A 21,313-nucleotide genomic window follows, 5' to 3' on the forward strand; every position below is an offset into this window, starting at 1 on the left:
CTAGTAATTTGATTTCATTCAGTTTACCAAGTATCCCAACTTTTAGGGATTGCAGAATGATACAGCAATGTTTATGTTACTGTAACACATGCCAGGAAGTTTTAAGACCTGAAAAAATTGTCATATCCATGGCTGTATATACCAGTACATGAACACAAAAAGGTTGCCTCAAAAATATGAAAAATAATCAAACTTTTTTTTTTTTAAATAGCAGGGAGGATGAACTGAACACACACAGTACCTTTCAACCATTCTATTTTGTAGGCCCTGCAGTCTGAATTAACTTTTCTTCTCATGGCTTTTGACTGCAAAATGTTCCATTTGCAATCAAATTTGCAATCAAAAGCATGGCCCGCGATGCTTTTGTCTGAAAATATTTGTCCCACATCAATCGCTGACCCCTTGCCTAGGGTGTTGTAATATACACTGACCGGCCACTTTATTAGGTACATCTTCCTTCCTAGTGCTGGTTTGGTACCCCCTGCCTTCAATAATACTCATAGAGGCTGTGGCATTGAAACAAAGTTCAATTGATACTATGGGGCCCACACAGAGCCAAGAAAATATTCCTACACCGAACATGAGCTTCCCCTCTCCCAAAGACAAGACATCGCCACTGGTGAAAATGAACACAAAGGAAAGAAGAACAGAGACGATTTTGTACTCGATTTCACAATTCACGATTTAATTTAGTCATATCGCCCACTACTACTTCAGGTCATTTCTTCACCATACATCTCCACGTCTGGAATGTAACTTGCTGCTAAAACCTCCTCAGTGTTTTGTGCTACTTCAACCCCCTCAATGCACTTTGCTGCTTCAATCACCTCAATGTCCTTCACTGCCTCAACCCCCTTGTCGTTATCTACTTGAGTCCTATTATGACCTTGAAAACAGCCATGCCCTTTTAGTCCTCGATCTGATTTAAAGCTCTTTCCACATACTTGACACGGGTAGGAAACAATATTGTGTACTTTCTTCTCATGCGCATACAAGGGCTGCAAGTAGGAGAATTTCTCTCCACAGACAGAACATTGATAGGGTTTCTCTCCAGTGTGAACTATCTGGTGGGTCTTCAGTATGTGAGCGTGATTGAAGGTCTTCCCGCAAATGGAGCAAAGGTAAGGCTTCTCGCCAGTGTGTCGACGTAGGTGTTTTACAAGACCACATTTTTTGACGAAACTGGCGTCGCAGAGTGAACACTTATGACGCTTGTCTCCCTCATGTCTTCTTATGTGTATCTTTAGCTGGCAATTCTGTCTAAAAGCCTTGTTGCAGTACGTGCAGGTAAATGGCTTCAGATCAGAGTGCGACAACTCGTGAACTTTAAGGGTAAGTTTCGTTTTGAATGTGTTCCCACACACCGAACACCCGAAAGGCTTCTCGTCTGTATGGACAGTTTCATGAATTCTCCGACTCGATTTACTACTGAATCTCTTGGGGCACTGGCTGCAAACAAATGGTTTCTCTCCTGAATGTACTGTTATAACATGTCTCTTTAATTTTGATGAAGAGGAGAATTCCTTGTGGCAAAGAGAGCACTTCTGCACTATGTCCTTTTTTTTAACTTTCATAGGCTGTTCGCCCATCAACTGTGGATGGCGTTTGCGGTGTGCGATGAGTCCACCTAACTGCCTGAAAGTTTTGTCGCAAACTTTGCAGGCGTATGGCATTTCACCTGTGTGCAGTCTTTTGTGAACTTTGAGACATGTTTTAGTAGCAAGAATCTTGCCACAGACATCACACTCCGCAGAAGGCTTTTGAGACGTCGAGTCTTCGTCCTTGTCCTGTTGACTCTCAGCGTTGGGCGAGTCGGTGGACGCACTTTCATGTGGAGATTCAGCAGATGCGTTTTCACACGCAGTGGCACGTTTGTCATAGTGATACTCTTTGGACTTGGCTTCCTTGACTCTTCTGATTCCTCTGCTCTGTCTCTTCAGTTCCCTCGCAGGTGCAGGCTTATCAAAGCTGGGATCTGAGAATTAAAGAAAAAAAAACATATAACACCTTTTATTATTAGATGACATTATAATACACTTAGTCGACACTCCCCTCCGTATGCTCCACCCGCTGCATGTAGTGGTTTATCAAACGGTTCTTCTGTAATGACTGGGAATGATGAGTGCCGCACGACCAGCGGTGGAGGATACGGAGGGGAAAACGTATGGGTATATTCTATACCCTCGGTTCTCTGAGGGAGATAAGTGAGACACAGACTTTGACTCTATGGGGTTTAGCGCCCTCGTGCGACCGCTCTTGAAGCCTTTTTAAAAACACGCCTATTGGCTGAGTTGAGCGGTCACTCATAGGCGCCCGCCTCCTATATAAACCGTGACAGCTACGATTCGACCGAAAGAGAACAAGCCGCTTCACGTGCGGGCCAGAGGTGCCGACTGGGTCTATGGGCAATGACACCGGCCTCAAGCCAAAAGCCACAGTCACTTAAGAGCAGTTTTCTTGTTATAGCAATGTAATCAGCTACCACACACACTCACACAGGAAAAAATGCTAAAAAAAATAGTCAAACAAATACAGTCCCCTCTAAAAGTATTGGAACAGCAAGGCTGTCATCATGGAAAGGCCTAGGTATGCATTAGAGATTGACATTAACTTTTTCACTCACCAGCCACTGTGGCTTGTGGTTTTCCCGATTCACTATCCATTCAGTCTTTCTACATGCCACATTAAACAAAACAAAATCATGACACACTGTACATCTAATCTCAGAAGATGGCTTTCTACATGGAAATAAAAAATAGAAACTATGTAACAGAGCTTTTTCTTGAACTTATGTCCGCACAAAAAATTAATACACAAGGGGCAAACAACAGCATATAGGCTGCTCTGATATGTCATACCAAGGAATAAGTAACATACCAAATTGGCTAGTAATATGAAATGATTACCAGCCACAGCCCAGTTTAACCAGCACACACACACACACACTGAACTAACTCAAAAGCAAGCACTCATGCACACACACACATATTGCAACTGCTTCATGCCTGTTACTTGAATGTACTGGAAAATTAGCTACCTACCAACTAGTTGTAAATATTGCACATACAATTGCTTACTTTACATTTATTATTATTTCACAATGCTACTATCACTAAGTCAGAATCGTCAAAATAGGACATAACTGGAACTGCACAACAATACCTCCTCTTAATATATCGGTAGTTGACGTTCAAGGGTGTGACGCGAAAAAAAAAGTTTTTCCAATTCCTGAAAAAAATGATGGGAAAAAAATCGGGAAAAAATAGAAAAAAATAAAGCACTTTGTGGTTCGTGGAATTTCACCTAATTTTTGGGAAAATGTGTCCTGCATCAACCATGTGTATGTGTGCGTGTGTGCGTGTGTGGGTGGTTGGCGTTTAAGGGCTTAACACAACAACAACAAAAAAAAGTTATTCCAATTACTGAAAAAATGATGGGAAAAAAAAGAAAAAAATAAAGCACTTAGTGGTCCGTGGAATTTTGCCTAATTTTTTGTCATTTTTGGGAAAATGGGTCCTGCATCAACACATTGCATAGGCATGTCACACCGCAGGAAAATGAAGTCGCACCACAGGAAATTCACTGCATTATGGCCATTTTAATCCTTTTGTATACATGACTGACATCTGAGCTCATGCTATCTTGGTAATGATATTGTGTTTAATCTTAATATGTGTTTTCATTTATTCTTCTATAAGAGCAGTCACACCACAGGACACCATAAAATGAACCTAAGCATTGTGAGACAGACACATTGCAATATGAAGACATATTAAGAGGTTAATAGTCACCTTAAACTTCCACAGCATTCTCCAATAACTGAGGTACTGACTGGTTAGGAGCCAGCCTTAAAAGGGACACTGTGCAGGAAATGGTCAAAAAAGGTACTGCAACTATGCTACTCATTGAAACTGGGCTGCATATTGCCAAATTTGATCTTTACATGAAAGTTTACTAAGTAATAAACAAATATTTTCTAGTATGGTCCAAGTAGAGTCATTTTTGCTGCTAAAAATGGCTATTTTTTAAAATTAAAAATGGCGGACCATGGAGAAGATCCCCTTTTCATGTATGAAAAATGCATTTTTTCCAGTCATAATGAATACTTAGAATTTGATGGAGGTAGTAAGTATTCATGAAAAAGGTAACATTAGTGAATGGGCAGCATGAATTCTGGAAATTAACAACTAAAAATCTCACACAGTGTCCCTTTAAGACCCTTGTAGTTGGCCTTGCAGCTGCCCGTTCACAAACATTTACATACATGTCACCCCACAGGACGCAATTTGTGTTACGAAATTGAACTTGTAGTTAATATTACTGTCTTGAGTTTTTTTTCACATTCACATATCTTAATATAATGTTAATATTTATGCAAATATGCCAAATGCTTCATACATTATTCAAAATGTTGTTGGTTAATTTATACTGTATATATATTATATTCCAGGTTTCATTAATGTTATTGACACACCGCAGGATATTTGACATATAAACCTTTACATAAATCTTAACAAAATTGTTTCTTCTCATCTAAGACTAATATGAAACATAATGTCCCACATCTTCTTTCATTGACATTTGTTTTTTAAAAGGAAAAATAACAGTTTTGTAGGTTTTTAACCAATGTTACGAAAAAACAAGGCGTCACGTCAATCACCCATATGTTCTATGTATGTCTGCTGTTGCCCAGTCTTGCACTTTATATGTCTGTAAGGGTATTGTATAGGTACTCTAGGTGTAATGTATGTGTACTGCCTATGCCTAATTGTCTATGTCCACACCTAAAGTCCATGTCTATGTCTGCATGGGAAAGTAAGAGAAGTAATTTTAATTCTTTGTATGACCAGTGCAGGTAAAGAAATTGACAATGAAACCGACTTGACTTGACTTAATAAAACCGACTTGATCTGGCTGGTTGGCAGGTGCCAGTGTCAAGCCCTGGTATGTATGGGGCACATAAGTCACGCCTTCTACTTCCTGGTTCATGGGGCAGAGGGAGTCAAAAAATGATTACTGGGCTTGAAAATGAGTGATTTTTGGATTTGTGGTGCATAGGTGGAGGTTCAAGGTTTGGATTGGTGTCAAAAAAACACTCATTTTCAAGCCCAGTAATTATTTTTTGACTCCCCCTGCCCCATGAACCAGGAAGTAGAGGGCGTGACTTAGGTGCCCCATGGAGAAAGAATGGACCTGCATCGTATCTGAAAATTTAAATGGACTTCAGATTCTTATTAAACACCGGGTGGTATGTACGGACAATTTTCACGTATCAAACATTATTTTACCAGGAAATAAATGCTGACATTCTGAACTCTTGTCTCATATTCATATTTTAGTCTCAAACCCAAAAGACGTCAGGTAACAACAGAAATTGAAATTCCGTTAGTTCTAGAGAAGAATACAAAGAGCCACAACACACACAAAAACTAGCGCATTTGTAACTGAATCAAGTTTACCTTTTGGGTCAAAGTCACTGTCGTCATCCTGATAACCTTTGTAGCCGTCATCGTAATCGTCATCGCTGATGTCCTCCATCGGTTGAATACTAAAAACTCCGTCAGGCCCCAGCAGTTCACGGCAGTCTTGTAGCTTCACTGACAGCACAGGCAGTTTCAGTTGCCGTGGTGATGTCAGTGCATAATCATCATCATCACAAGCAGGAGACGCTGGAAAATCTGCAGAGTCGTCCTCCAGTTCCTGTGGTGATGTCAGTTCCTGTGGTGATGTCGGCGTGTCTGTTGGGTCGTCTCCAGACGTACAGGACAGGAAGACGTTTGGTGGGATCTCGCAACCCTGAAATGTTCAGACACAACAGTTGCATTACGTTCAAGTGAGGAGTACATTCACTTAAAATCCTTTTTTGTGTCAAGTGAAAACTCAGTTTGGCTGGTAGAAAAGACAACTTCGTCACCACTGACTGGTGGTGAGTTTATGTTTGGCACATAAAAGTAGGTACATTCAACTTTTTGCACAACGTCTATATCTGCATTCAGACAGCAATGCATTCTGGACTGGACATGTTGCATGATAGTTAGAAATTTAGTCCGAATTACCAAATTTCAGTCATGCTGCAGAGAAGACACAACGTATATCATGATGTCAAACTCTCGCTGGATTAATATGATTGCAGACGGGCCTCACAAATCCTGCAGTTGCTTTTCCCCGTTGATGTACGTCTGTGTAGACGCGTTGTCCCACACACCTAAAAAGTTTGCAACACTGCCCCTACTGTGGCTGTAACGGTAGGTCAATTGCCTGCTACACCGGCGACCCGGGTTTGCCGATCCTCCCCCATCTCTCTCCCACTCGCTTCCTCACTCCATCTCAAATTGTCCTATCCAATAAAGGCGTAAAAAGGCCCTAAAAATATACATTTTTTTTTCGTTTGCAACGCACCCCACATTAACTCCCCCTCCCCACCTGTTCCCTAACACCTCACATGTGATATTGTGCTACGTAAATCAGACTAGTGTGAGTGCAAATGGTGCAAATCTGGGGTCGACTTTTGATGTGCTGTGCTTAACACCATCCACGCTGTGAGGGCCAGTTCTCGCTGACAGACGTTGCACAAAGTTGAATGCATCTGTCAACATCTACTAATAATATTGCTGGTGATTAAAAAAAACAATCAATTTAGAAACCCACCTGATTATTAGGCTACTTATGCTATTGCCAAGGTTTATTAAGGCATTAGTAAAATAAATTCCAGTCTCTCCAGCTTACCAATGCAGTAATGTCCTTTCCTCTAGCACGCCGACCTTGCTGACGTCTCTGTCCAATTGTGTCGTCATCTTGGTTCGTCCTGTAGAAGGTGTCACAACAACAGCAGGTGGAATGTCAGGATGCCCTGACTAATAAGCCGTTTGTTACATGGCAGAGTCCCTTGATATCGGGACACCTCATCGGTCGTTATTATTTACATACAGTATGCATAGAAGGGTGATGGAACTTGTTGGGTGCGGTTTCATATTAGCAAGGTTCTTCACCAGGGCCGTAGGTGGAGTGAGCAGCCGTGAGAACACAGGGTTTCTCTGTGTCTTGCACAAGAGCTCATCTAAACTATAACAGTAACTTATTCTATTAAATCAAAAAGCAAGGCAAGTTGTGTAGTGAATTGCATTGGATATATTCACAAGCTGAACTGTTGAATTAGTAAAGGTAACTGTAATATTCCACATAGTGAGCAATCTGCAAAAGTACTTCATCACACATACAAAGGCATCTTTGACTGTGGAAGGTGGATGTGAAGAGGATGGAGTGTCTGTAGGTCTACTGACCGTCTGTGCTGCTCCAGCTGTTGCTGCAGCGTCTGCACCTCATCCCTCAGTGCTCTGATCACCTGTTGGGGGCGAAGAGACAGGACAGGAAGGATCAGAACTGCAGCTCAGAACATCACTGGCAAGTGCCAATTTGGAAAATAGGGTGAATTCAGGTAAATTGGGCCACTTTTTTTTTTAGCATATTAGTGAATGGGAAAAGTGGTCCAATTTACCTGAATTCATATAATAAAGGCTGTTATACAATTCTATTCCATTTGTGCACCAAGACATTGAGGTAAATGCGTTCATTAGCCATTTATAATATGGTCTCACCTTGTTCGCCTGATAGAGTTTGTTGTCCTTGTCCTCAAGTCTCTTCTGGAGATTTTCTACCTGCAGTCTCAGAGTCTGGCATTGACACACTTGTTCTTCATACTTCACTAACTGCTGAATCTGAACGTCTTTTCCCCGTAACCGTGACTTCAAAACCCGCGTAGGCCTACTACATTCTGAATCCTGTAAGAAAATCACCCGTTATTCATTCTTGAAAATTCCTGACAGGCTATGTTACTGTTCTGTATAAAGCTAGCCTATACGGTCTTTACGTCATGAACTGTTCGAAACGAGTTGCACACGTATGCCATGGCCCATGGTATGCCAACTATAACTGTTCCCGGAGGAATCCTATATTGATTATGCACAGGTTTTCCTTTTCAGAACCTAAAAACTTACCATGCTTATGGACTATCCACGACCACACAACAGCTTTCTGCACTGTTGCCTGTCGTACGTTCACCAGCAATTTCCCTAGCTCTTCCGTGAATGACTATCAAATGTTTAAGACGCAACATTTAGGTGGAAATAATGAAACGAGTTGTGTTGTTTTCGGAAGAGAAGATACTGCCAAAAGCCTTGCCAGAGCTTAAAACGTTTCAAAACAAATGCATCCTGTGTGAAACACATGCAATGGCATAATGGCGAAGAAGCCAAGTATGCTAACTGCTGCCCTCGTGCGGGGTGGAGTGCAACATTTGTTGTAGGCCTATGTATCACGATGCCATTCATAAATCATGATAGGGCCTATGTGCTCACTTTCTAAACCAACCACCATTGAAATCAAGTGTTACAGATAGGCTATCCTAATTGAAATGTCAACATTTTTAAAACCACCAACAATGATGAACCTAATAATAATAATAATAATACTAATAATAAGAAGAATACTATAATAATAATAATCATAATAATAATTATTATTGTAATCATAAATCAATAATCAATAAGGGTCAATGTCCCTGAACTCAGAGGACTGTTTTTATCAGCAGGATAAATGCATCATGCCACGCAGCAGAGCTTGGTCAAGGTGTAGATGGAGGACCACCAGATCAATACCCCGTCATGGCCAGCCCAATCTCCAGGCCTGAGTCCCATGGAACCCCCATGAAATGTGATCAGAAGGAAAAGAGCTGGTCACAAGCCATCAAACAAAACTCAGCAACTTGAATCTTTGCACCTGGGGTGGAATTAAATCAATCAAAAAACGATGTGAAAGATGAGTGGAGAGCAGCTACGATTAAAATCCAGGGTTATTCTACCAAATATTGGTTTCAGTCTGAAGACTCTTCGTTAAAACATTACTATTATTTATTTTAAAGTGAATATCTTGATTTCCTTGGATGTTTTTTGAGGTCTGAAAACATTGCATTCTTTGTGTTATTTTGACCATTTATATACCGTTCTGCAAATAAATGCTCTAAATGACAATATTTTAATTCGAGATTCAGAGGTAATGTTGTCAGTAGTTTATACAAACAACTCCATAGAAGTTGGGACCCTAGGTATATTGTGAATAATAACAATATAGGCCTACTGTTATTTAAAAAACATCTGATTCTTACATTATAGGAAGGACAGTACAAAGAAAACATATCAGTTGTCAAAACTGACAAAAAAATATTGCTTTGGGAAATATTCATGAATATGAAAAAATAACATGCCTCAAAAGAAATGGGACGGGGGCAATAAAAGGAAGCAAAACAAAGGACAACACATAACAGTGTAATAATAAAACAGTGTTCATTCCCGTCTTGGACATGATTTCAACAGCTCAAATGGTAGGTGTATTCTTCATCATGTTTCGTGGTGCTTTCCTTTCTATAGTGCTTACAATAGGACAGGTCTTGACCACAAGCTGGCCATTTTATCACCTGCTTGTCCTTAGCTAAACTGTTAGGACATAGTAGAAATGTAAATTGGTCTTATTGTGTAGCAATAATTGAAGGCCTCCCTTCAAAATATAACCCCCGACTTGAGTGTCTTCTCATGCTGTTTAAACCGGTTTGAAACTTCTCGAAAGTTTAGTTCTACATTTCTAGTCGAGTCTAGTTCTAGACATGGCTGACTGGGCATTTTTACTTGAAAATAGACAAATAAAGAGAATGCATTAAATGAGAAGGTATGTCCGTACTTTTGGACTGTACTGTATTCCCCCCAAAACAATAATTATTTGTTCTCCGTTTAGACAGTTAATTTGTCGTCTTTACACTATTCTACACCTAATCACTGGATTGAATTTTTCAAAAATGATAGTAATTTGATTTCATTCACAGTTTACCAAGTATCCCAACTTCATCACAGTTGGGGTTTGCAGAATGATACAGCAATGTTAATTTTACTGTAACACATGCCAGGAAGTAGTAAAACCTGAAAAAGTGGTCATATCCATGGCTGTATATACCAGTATATGAACACAAAAAGGTTGCCTCAAAAATATGAAAAATAATCAAACTTTTTTTTTTTATATAGCAGGGAGGATGAACTGAACACATACAGTACCTTTCAACCATTCTATTTTGTAGGCCCTGCAGTCTGAATTAACTTTTCTTCTCATGGCTTTTGACTGCAAAATGTTCCATTTGCAATCAAATTTGCAATCAAAAGCATGGCCCGCGATGCTTTTGTCTGAAAATATTTGGCCCAGATCAATCGCTGACCCCTTGCCTAGGGTGTTGTAATATACACTCACCGGCCACTTTGTTAGGTACATCTTCCTTCCTAGTGCTGCTTTGGTACCACTTGCCTTCAGAAATGCCTTCAATAATACTCATATAGGCTGTTGCATTGAAACAAAGTTCAATTGATACTATGGGGCCCACACGGAGCCAAGAAAATCTTCCTACACCGAACATGAGCTTCCCCTCTCCCAAAGACAAGACATCGCCACTGGTGAAAATGAACACAAAGGAAAGAAGAACAGAGACGATTTTGTACTCGATTTCACAATTCACGATTTAATTTAGTCATATCGCCCACTACTACTTCAGGTCATTTCTTCACCATACATCTCCACGTCTGGGATGTAACTTGCTGCTAAAACCTCCTCAGTGTTTTGTGCTACTTCAACCCCCTCGATACACTTCGCTGCTTCAATCCCCTCAATGTCCTTCACTGCGTCAACCCCCTCGTCATTATTTACTTGAGTCCTATTCTGACCTTGAAAACAGCCATGCCCTTTTAGTCCTCGATCTGATTTAAAGCTCTTCCCACATACTTGACACGGGTAGGAAACAATATTGTGCACTTTCTTCTCATGCGCATACAAGGGCTGCAAGTAGGAGAATTTCTCTCCACAGACAGAACATTGATAGGGTTTCTCTCCAGTGTGAACTATCTGGTGGGTCTTCAGTATGTGAGCGTGATTGAAGGTCTTCCCGCAAATGGAGCAAAGGTAAGGCCTCTCGCCGGTGTGTCGACGTTGATGATTTTTGAGGTCACTGTGATTCACAAAACTGGCGTCGCAGAACGAACAATTGTGACGCTTATCTCCCACGTGCCTTCTTATATGCATCTTTAGCTGAAACTTCTGTCTAAAAGCCTTGTTGCAGTACGTGCAGGTAAACGGCTTCAGTCCCGAGTGTATCGACTCGTGATTTGTAAGGCAAAGTTTAGTTTTGAATGTCATCCTACACACCGGACACTCAAAAGGTTTCTCGTCTGTATGGGCGAAAATTTCGTGACTTTTCCGATTCGAATGACTGCCGAATCTCTTGGGGCAATGTCTACAAAGGTAGGGCTTCTCTCCTGAATGTATTCTAAAATGTTTTTCTAATTTTGATAAATATGGGAACTCCTTGGGGCAAAGTGAGCACTTGTGCACTACATCCTTTTTCTTTTTCACTTTGACAGGATTTTCACCAGTCTCCTGTGAATGCCGTTTCCGGTGTGAAAAGAGTCCACCTAACTGCCTGAAAGTTTTGTCGCAAACTTTGCAGGAGTATGGCATTTCACCTGTATGCAGTCTTTTGTGAACTTTGAGACAAGTTTTGGTAGAAAGAATCTTCCCACAGACGTCACATTCAAAAGAAGGCTGTTGACTCTCAGCGATGTTTGAGTCAGTGGATGCACTTTCATGTGTAGATTCAGTGGACACGTCATCAAATGCAGTGGCCATGGCAGTGATACGCTTTTTCTCTTTGGCGTGCACTCTTTGGTGACGAGCCAGCTGGTTTGGAAATCTAAATATCTTTTCGCATTCTGCACATGCAAAACGTTTGTCATAGAGATACTTTTTGGATTTGGCTTTGTTGACTTTCCCGACTCCTCTGCTCTGCCTCTTCTGTTCCCTCACAGCTGAAGTTTCACGATCTGCGAATTAAAAAAAACGTATAAAATCTTTGATTAATACATGACATTATAATAAATTTAGTTGACCCTTTATCCGAAGAAACACTTTAATTTACAGAGTATTGGTTGCAGTCGTTGGCCAGGAGCAATGTGGGGTTAGGCACCTTCCTCAAGGGCACTGGTACAAGGTAGAACTAAAAAAAATCATCAATTACTTTAGCATGATGTGAACATGGTTGTGCTAGCGTGCCTTTAAACTGTTTGCCCGTCACAGCTTTGTCATTAGCATTTCCCAATTCCCATCCTTTAAGCCGTTGGTTCCCAAACATTTTCAGCGGAGACCCCCTTTTGGATGTAAGAATATTTTCCTGATCCCCTCCACCCACCATAGTCTTAGCCTAGCAATGGATTTCTAGCAATATTAGCGGACAAAATAATAATGGAAAATCTAAATTGCAGATTTTTTTTGTCACTTAATATTACTAGGTTTTCCATTAATAGTTTGCCTGCTAATATTGCTAGAAATCCAGATGACAGCCAATGTATTGATCATAAACAAATTATGGCATTACGTTAGCTGTTAGCCGTCAACCTGTTCCCGTTTTTCATGCAATACCCCTTTTGTCCACGACCCCCCTTCAGCACCTCCACTCGGCCCCCTGTTAGGGAACCACTAGCCTCGCGAGCCATCCTACGTACTTCCGCCAAAGGATTGGCTCCACTACTGTAGTCTGGCCGTGCTTCTCTGTGGAGTGCTTGGAGCAGTAGAATTTTGATTGCAACGCCCCCCCAGAAAACAGCCAATAAGCCAATACGCCCCCCACGTGGGGACGAAAGGGGGAGAACGCTCGTGACAATGACGTACACATCTGCGCCAGAGCCATTGGTCTGCGCTATGTTGTTGTTGAGTAACTGCCAGCGATTGGGTGAGAGGTGTCCAATAATTTCAAACCATAACTGAGTGCAAACTTCTTGCTTCCTACAATCGCTTCAGCGCAAACAAATGCCAGACCATAAATACGAAATGAAATGGTAGTATTATGGGATGGTCAGGACCAGGCTAGGGAACCACTGCTTCAACCCAAGTTGTGAAAATAATTATAATAATCTGCAGCAAACACTGATTTTCTTTCTGTGTGAAACTGTGAGCTCTGTCTGTGTGAGGTCTTGCCAGTGAATTATGTGACATCTGTAGCAGAAGGAGACATCTCTCCCAAAGGGATGGGGAACCTATGTGTGGGTGGTTGACGTTTCAGCACCTCCACTCGGCCCCCTGTTAAGGTAAGGACACATAGGAGGCGAAGCCAGCGAAGCGAAGAGAGGCGAAATCCAACCGTCATCAGGTCGTCGCGGCGAATCAAATGGAATGGAACAGTTATGTTGTTGATTTGATTGGGCCGCGGCAGGCGAATTCGCTCCTCATTTGCATAACATTAAACTTTCTTTAATAATTTCGCTTCGCTTCGCCCCTGTTCGCTTGCTTTCGCTTGCCATCGCTTGCCTTCGCCTCTCTCATAGGAATGAATGGCAAAGTTCGCAAATTCGCGTGTATGTGTCCCTACCGTTAGGGAACCACTGCTTCAACCCAAGTTGTGAAAATCATTATAACTAATCTGCAGCAAAGACTGATTTTCTTTCTGTGTGAAACTGTGAGCTCTTTCTGTGTGAGCTCTTGCCAGTGAATTATGTGACATCTGTATCAGAAGGAGATATCTCCCCAAAGGGATGGGGAACCTATGTGTGGGTGGCTGACGTTTAAGGGCGTAACACAATTTTTTTTAAAAAGTTATTCCAATTCCTGAAAAAAATTGATGGAAAAATTTTGAAAAAAAGAAAGCATGGTCCGTGGAATTTCGCAAATTTTTTGCCATTTTTGGGAAAATGTGTCTGCATCAACACATTGCATAGGGGTCAAAGACGTGCAAAATGGCACTGTCATTCAGTGTAACGGATGCCTTCTGCTGACTGTAACTGTAAAAAACATGACTCTTTTTATTTATTTATTGTTACTGGGGATTCATGAAAGCCTCGGCTGTCATCCATTCACTTGAAACAATTTAAAAATCATGCTTTTTTGCAGTTACCGTCGGCAGAAGGTGTCCGTAACACTGAATGACAAAGACGTCTTTGACCCATAGGCATGTCACACCGCAGGAAAATGAAGTCACGCCACAGGAAATTCACTGCATTATGGCCATTTTAATCCTTTTGTATACATGACTGACATCTGAGCTCATGCTAACTTGATAATGATATTGTGTTTAATCTTAATATGTGTTTTCATTTATAAAAAACTGTTTTCCTGCTATAAGAGCAGTTAACATTGAGTCCTATGAGACCAATTAGCCGCCAGCTGTTCTCATAGGACTCAATGTTAACTGCTAGCTTGGAGGTAAAATTGGCACTGCCATACCCAGAGAACGGTTGAAAGTACAGGACAACGGTAAAACCGTAGTAGTTAACTCAAGGGGAAGTGTAAAATAAGCTTATTTCCAAAAATGGGACAGTATCACTTTTATATAAAGTTAATATTTATGCAATCATGCCAAATGCTTCATAAATTATTCAAAATGTTGTTGGTTAATTTTATTATCCTCTGACTGAATGGAGAGAGAGCTGTGGATTACAAAATCTCCATTCCACATCTTAAATAAGAGAAACCACTGTCATACAAAAGGGCAGAGTTTCCATTGCATCATTGTAAGACATTGCAGAGAAGCGCATGTAAAGCGCACTGAGAATGTTTGGCGTTATTGGGCATCCATGGCCGCTTCAAATATGCACAAACTCACAATGTCCATCATAGCGCTCCCTGTGACCCAAGTCAGCGTGGAGTGCGCATTTTCATCATTGAGGTTTATTCTCCGCTTCTCCGCTTAGGTCGTCCTCCTTGAATGACAAAATTCTGGAGGATATTCTTTTCATCCGCCTGAATAAACAGTTTGGAATGTAGGCCGACTCATTTGCACCTCCGTCTTTCTTGGATAATTAACGTCAGTTAGGCCTATGTGGAGTAATCAGCTGACAGGAACGAAATTAACCATTCCAGGAACAATTTCTTTTTTTTTCTATCCGGTTCGGGAACGTCAATCTATTGGTGGAACCCATAACCGGAAACGTTATAATTCCGTTTCTGTTCGGAACGGAACGTTTGGATAAAAATAACGGTTTAAAGCCCCGGTTAAAACTGATATTTTTCCTTTAAAAAAACAAATGTCAATGAAAGAAGATGTGGTACATTATGTTTCATATTAGTCTTAGATGAGAAGAAACATTTTTGTTAAGATTTATGTAAAGGTTTATGTCAAATATCCTGCGGTGTGACTGTAACATTAATGAAATATGGGTGGTTGACGTTTAAGGGCGTAACACACACAAAAAAAATCCAATTCCTGAAAAAAATGATGGAAAATATAAATTAACCAACAACATTTTGAATAATGTATGAAGCATTTGGCATGATTGCATAAATATTAACTTTATATTAAGATAAAGTGAATGTGAAAAAAACTCAAGACAGTAATATTAACTACAAGTTCAATTTCGTAACACAAATTGCCTCCTGTGGGGTGACATGTATGTCAATGTTTGTGAATGGGCAGCTGCAAGGCCAACTACAAGGGTCTTAAAGACTGGCTCCTAACCAGTCAGTACCTCAGTTATTGGAGAGTGCTGTGGAAGTTTAAGGTGACTATTAACCTCTTAATATGTCTTCATATTGCAATGTTTCTGTCACGCCATGCTTAGGTTCATTTTATGGTGTCCTGTGGTGTGACTGCTTTTATAGAGGGACAAAAAAGTTTTTTTTAATAAATGAAAACACATATCAAGATTAAAGACAATACAATGTAGCATGAGCTCAGATGTCAGTCATGCATACAAAAGGATTAAAATGGCCATAATGCAGTGAATTTCTAGCCTGGCGAGCCAGACCCGTACAGCAAAAAGCTGTAGCAAATTCAATTTGCGGTCGCTAGGGGCGTCTAGATTTCTAGGCTAGTGAATTTCCTGTGGTGTGACTTCATTTTCCTGCGGTGCGACATGCCTATGGAAAAAATAAGGCGAAATTCCACGGACCACTGAGTGCTTTATTATTTTTTTTAATCTTTCAACGATTTTCCATCATTTTTTTTTCAGGAATTGGATTTTTTTTTTTTGCGTTACGCCCTTAAACGTCAACCACCCATATATATATTATATTCCAGGTTTCATTAATGTTACAGTCACACCGCAGGATATTTGACATAACCTTTACAAAAATCTTAACAAAAATGTTACTTCTCATCTAAGACTAATATGAAACATATTTCTTTCATTGGCATTTGTTTTTTAAAGGAAAAATAATAGTTTTGTAGGTTTTTAACCAATGTTACGAAAAAACAAGGTGTCAGGTCAACCACCCATTTAGAGGGTTGTTTTGTCTGGCCCTCAATATAATTTTAATGTTATGCAGCTTCACATGAAATATGACATATTTTGTTAAGAAATCTTATAAATTACATTTGCAATACAATTATATTCAGGGGACCTACATAAGGTGGGGTCTATTTTAACGGTGGCCTAAAGTACAGGGGGAACTCCTGCAGGGGGAAGTGCAGGGGTTTCAAAAGTCCTTGGATGACCAATGCCCTGTGCCTAAGTAACCATAAGTCGGACATAATGTGTCAGCTAAGTTCAGGGCCAGAGTAGACCCCGTTTTCAGTCTGGAAGTTCATTCACATTTAGCTCACAATTCATTTTATTGAGTGGGCTTGTCACCAGCAAGCCCCACTCACTGTAATCCTAAAGTCCTGTTTATTATTATTATTATTATTGCTTGCTTGCTTGCTTATCTGACGCAAGTCTGGAAATTTGTGGAAATTTGAAAACGTAACTCCTCCTAACGCCTGATTTACATGGGCGCTTCCAAAGCGGTAGAAGCGTGGCGCAGACGACTTTGTTTCGAGCGTCGATGTTGCAAAAGGCACGTGAGCGAGAACTTGTCACGATGTGGGTGTTATATTAAATACAGCGCATTTAAAAGTCGGCCACAAATATGAACGAGACGATGAGCTCGCACCAGTTTGCTCTACTAACACACCATGTGTGAGGAGTGGGGGACAGGCAATGAGGAGGAGCTGAAGTGGGGACCTGCGCAAACTTGTGTAGAGGTGTGAGACAAGACCCATATACACATGTGAGTGAGTTGTTGACCAACCAGTTCATGGGCGCGTGACCTCGGAGGCAGTCCGCCGACGAGCGTTGAAGGGGATAAGCAACTGCAGAGGTTGCAAGATCTGACTGCAGCCGCATTCATCCCGCAATAGTTTTACACCATGTGACATGTAACCTCGTCAATGCAACGTCGACGAAATTTCGAAACGATGCTACGTCATCACGCGAGGCGAGCGAGCAGGTTGAGAGCGGGTGGAATTTACGTACATGTATCACAGCCGTAAGGCTTTGGTGAGAGTCAAAATTAAAACTCTAAAACAACCGGCTCGGTTTGGAGATTAAAACCTGGGCTTGTGTGTTAGTACCTCTTGTAGAATGTTCCTACACTAATAGATTAGAGTGTGAAAAACAAAGATTTTCAACCCAAAAAAACATGAACCCTTTCACCTATAAACTTGTTTGAAACTTTGATGCCCTTGAGCAAGGCACCTTACCTCACATTGCTCCAGGGATTGTAAAAGTCCCTTTGACATAATGAATCGGCTAAGTGTAATGTAATAGTGTGGACTGGAAGCAGACTATCCTTCTCTGGCTCTGGAAGTCAGCTGTACTGCGCAGGGGTGAATTTCTCAAAACCAAAGTTGCTTACTACATTAGCTACTTTGTTGTTTTCAATGCATTTTCCCATTGGCAACTACCGAAGTTGCTAACAGGCTAACAGCTTCTCTTTTGAGAAACTCACCCCAGGATTGGGGAGACAGCAGAGAGAGTCCCATGCTGGGTGTGGTTTAATAGGGAGGAGGAGGGCTGGAGTGGAGGCCTGACCTGGCCACCACTGCTGACCCGCCAGCTGGAGGTTTAGCGGTTAAGGGTTGAAACACCCAGTCTATTTGTAACTAAATTAAACTTACCTGTTGGGTCAAAGTCACTGTCGTCATCCTGACAACCTCTGAAGCCGTGATTGTAATCCTCATCGCTGATCTCCTCTACAGGTTGAATCTTAAAAACTCCGCCAGGCCCCAGCATTTTACGGCAGTCTTGTAGCTTCACTGACAGCACAGGCAGTTTCAGTTGCCGTGGTGATGTCAGTGCATCATCATCATCATAAGCAGGACACGCTGGAAAATCTGCCGAGTCATCCTCCAGTTCTTGTGATGATGTCAGTTCCTGTGGTGATGTTGGCGTGTCTGTTGGGTCGTCTCCAGAAGTGCAGGACAGGAAGACGTTTGGTGGGATCTCACAACCCTGAAATGTTCAAACGCCGTAATTGTAAGTTCAAGTGAGGAGTTTGCACAACTTAAAATCCTTTTTTTGTGTCTAGTGAAAACTTAGTTTGGCTGGCAAAAAAAGACAACTTACTAGCCACTTCGACTGGTGTTGAGATTATGTTTGGCTCATCAAATTAGGTGCATTCAACTTTTGCACAACATCTATATCTGCATTCCGGCAGCAATGTATTCTGGACTGAACATGTTGCATGTTGGTTAGAAATCTTGTCCGACTTCCCAAATTTTGGTCATGCTGCGATAGACACGTGTATCATGATGTCAAACTCTCGCAGGATGAATAGGATTGCAAATGGGCCTCACAACTCCTGTAGTTGCTAATCCACATTGAGCCCGTTTATATGAACATCAATAAACCGTTTGATTTATTGATTTATTTATTAATCAGTGTATTGCCGTTATCGGTTTGAGAAATCGGATTTGCACAGGAAGGTTTTTGGCTAATAAACTGATTTCTGAAGATGTATCCAGCATAATCGGGTTATTATCAGGTTATTGAAATTCTAGAAGGACAAGTAGCCAATCACAAGCCTTAAATTCTAGCTTCGCGTCACACACTTTAGTGGAACACAGGCAACCGACGGACTGCATATAAACAGCAAATAAACCGTTTACTCCAATAACCTGTTTATTCCAATAAGCCGATAATTGCGAATATATAAACGGGCTTATTGATGCTCATTGCAAAGGTCTGCATATCGCCTCCATGGTGGCGCACCCTTGAACTGATTGGCCAAAAGTTCAGACGCGTTGTCCTACACCCTAAAGTTTGCAACGCACCTGGCTTCAACTCCTCCTCCTCACCTGTCAGTAGTACTACATTTACTAAATTTTAAAATTAGTACTAAATTCCGGTCTCGTGACTGGATTTGACTGACAGGCAGCTTACCAATGCAGTGATGTCATTTCCTCTTGCACGCCGACCTTGCTGACGTCTCTGTCCAATTGTGTCGTCATCTCGGTACTTCCTGTGGAGGGAGTCACAATAACAACAGCCGGTGGAATGTCAGGATGCACTGATTAAGTCGTTTTTACATGGCAGAGTTCTAGATTCCACGTCCCATACATATGCATAGAAGGGTGATGGAACTTGTTTGGTGCGGTTTCACATAGAGCTCGAAAGTCCCGCCCCTTAGTTCCGCGTTTCACGGGACCTAAGCTGACCATCTAACAACGTGGTAGCGAGTAAATATCTTCTGATCTCAGTCATGATATGCGCTGGGCTACAAATATGCTGTTTAAGATGATAGATAAAGATTTTTCATGCAGAAGTATCAATGTTTTGTTCCGAGACCGTCGGCATGAAAAATGTGAAGAAACACAGCTTTTTCTAAAAAATGTGGGGGTTCGTACAAAAAATTAAGCAAAAATATCAGAAACAACATATATGGAGCTCGTGGCACAACTCGAAGGGGATCGAAATGCCATTTTAATACCGCAATTGGATTACATGCTACGATTTGGTTGAGGTCCCATGAAATCGGGGGAAGTGACGTCACTTTCGAGCTCTATTAGCAAGGTTCTTCACCTGGGCAGTTGGTGGAGTGACCATCCGTGAGAACACAGGGTTTCTCTGTGTCTTGCACAAATATGTCATGGTTTATAAGAGCTCATCTAAACTACAATAGTAACGTATTCTATTAAATCAAAAAGCAAGGCAAGTTGTATAGTGAATTGTATTGAATGTTAACAAGCTAGATTGTTGAATTAGTTAAGGTGACTGTAATATTCCACATAGTGAGCAATCTGCAAAAGTTCATGACACATACAATGGCATGTTTGACTGTGGAAGGTGGAGCTAAAGATGGTTGAGTGTCTGTAGCCTACTGACCGTCTGTGCTGCTCCAGCTGTTGCTGCAGTGTCTGCACCTCATCCCTCAGTGCTTTGATTACCTGTTGGAAGCGAAGAGATGGGACAGGAAGGGTCTGGGGTGCATTTCTGGAAACCATAGTTGCTAACTTTGTTGTTGGCAATGCAAATTCCCATTGACAACTACCCAAGTTGATAACGGCTAACAACTACGCTTTCAAGAAACGCACCAGAACACATCACTGGAAAGTTACTATCCAATGAAGGCTATTATACACTGTATAATATGTGATAATATAGCCTACAGATGTTCCATTTCCAACCAATAATACCAAAAATCATCGAGGGGCAAGCTAGGGTTGTAGGGTCGTGCACCACCAAAATATTTAAGCAAACGCGTTCATGGTCTCACCTTGTTCGCCTGAATGAGTTTGTTGTCCTTCTCCTCAAGTCTCTTCTGGAGATCTTCTACCTGCGGTCTCAGAGTCTGGCACTGGCATACTTGTTCTTCATACTCCAATATTTGGTGCAACTGAACTTCTTTTCCCTGTAACCCTGACTTCAAAACCCAAGCACTACATTCTGAATCCTGTAAGAAAATCACCAGTTATTCATTCTTGACAACGACTTATATGGCTGTTTTAAAGGGTTGTGTTACAGTGTTCTTCTGTAGCCAAAGATACGGTCTTTACGACATGAACTGTGACATGTTATGCCAACCATAACTGTTCCCGGAGTAATATATTCATATTATTATGCACATGATTTCCTTTTCAAAACCCATAAACTTACCATGCTAGTATCCACGATCATACAACAGCTTTCTGCAATGTTGCCTTGCCTATCGCACGTTCACTAGAAATTAGGCTACCCTGGCTCTTCCGTGAATTACAATCACATGTTTAAGACGGGACATTAACGTGGACATAATGAAACGAGACATTTTCGAAATATCTGCAATACCGAATCTAGAGCTTAGCTAAACATTTCAAAACAAAAATGCATACACCATAGGCCTACAATGAAAAGACATACAGTATAATGGCGAAGAAGCCAAGTTATGGTAACTGCTGCCCTCGTGCGGAGTGGAGAGCATGCGCACGAGGAAACGCCAACATCTGTATGCCTCTTTTACGACCACTAATTCTAAACTCACCAGAAATAAAAACCCTATTCAT

The 21,313-nt window shown here is 41.2% G+C and overlaps 2 protein-coding genes across 4 annotated transcripts in view; both read right to left on the bottom strand.

Moving 5' to 3' along the window:
• Nucleotides 1-21,313, bottom strand: part of LOC134449837 (zinc finger protein 2-like) — a 148,184-nt gene that overhangs the window by 14,808 nt on the left and 112,063 nt on the right. The gene's annotated exons all lie outside the window — the stretch shown is intronic.
• LOC134449821 (zinc finger protein ZFP2-like) lies at nt 665-21,212 on the bottom strand. Of its 2 annotated transcripts, none has more exons than XM_063199937.1 (6): nt 20,928-21,212; nt 20,548-20,724; nt 20,157-20,218; nt 19,215-19,293; nt 5,460-5,796; nt 665-1,975 (listed from the first exon to the last, which is right to left on the bottom strand). In XM_063199937.1, exons 1-6 carry the CDS (start codon nt 20,946-20,948, stop codon nt 714-716), a joined length of 1,938 nt encoding a protein of 645 aa, XP_063056007.1. In that variant the 5' UTR covers nt 20,949-21,212; the 3' UTR covers nt 665-713. The 2 variants fall into 2 exon arrangements, with proteins under 2 accessions (XP_063056007.1, XP_063056000.1); XM_063199930.1 differs by lacking the exons at nt 665-1,975; nt 5,460-5,796 and adding exons at nt 10,533-11,906; nt 17,951-18,284 and having other exon boundaries at nt 20,928-21,198.

The sequence above is a fragment of the Engraulis encrasicolus genome, chromosome 1, assembly GCF_034702125.1.
Source record: "Engraulis encrasicolus isolate BLACKSEA-1 chromosome 1, IST_EnEncr_1.0, whole genome shotgun sequence".
In the NCBI taxonomy this organism is placed as follows: Eukaryota; Metazoa; Chordata; class Actinopteri; order Clupeiformes; family Engraulidae; genus Engraulis; species Engraulis encrasicolus.

Coding starts and splice junctions, on each gene's coding strand:
- LOC134449821 (XM_063199930.1), bottom strand. CDS start 20,948: ATGATCGTGGATACTAGCATG. Junction 20,725..20,927: donor TGATCGTGGATACTAGCATG/GTAAGTTTATGG, acceptor ATTTTCTTACAG/GATTCAGAATGTAGTGCTTG. Junction 19,294..20,156: donor CAGCTGGAGCAGCACAGACG/GTCAGTAGGCTA, acceptor CTCCCTCCACAG/GAAGTACCGAGATGACGACA.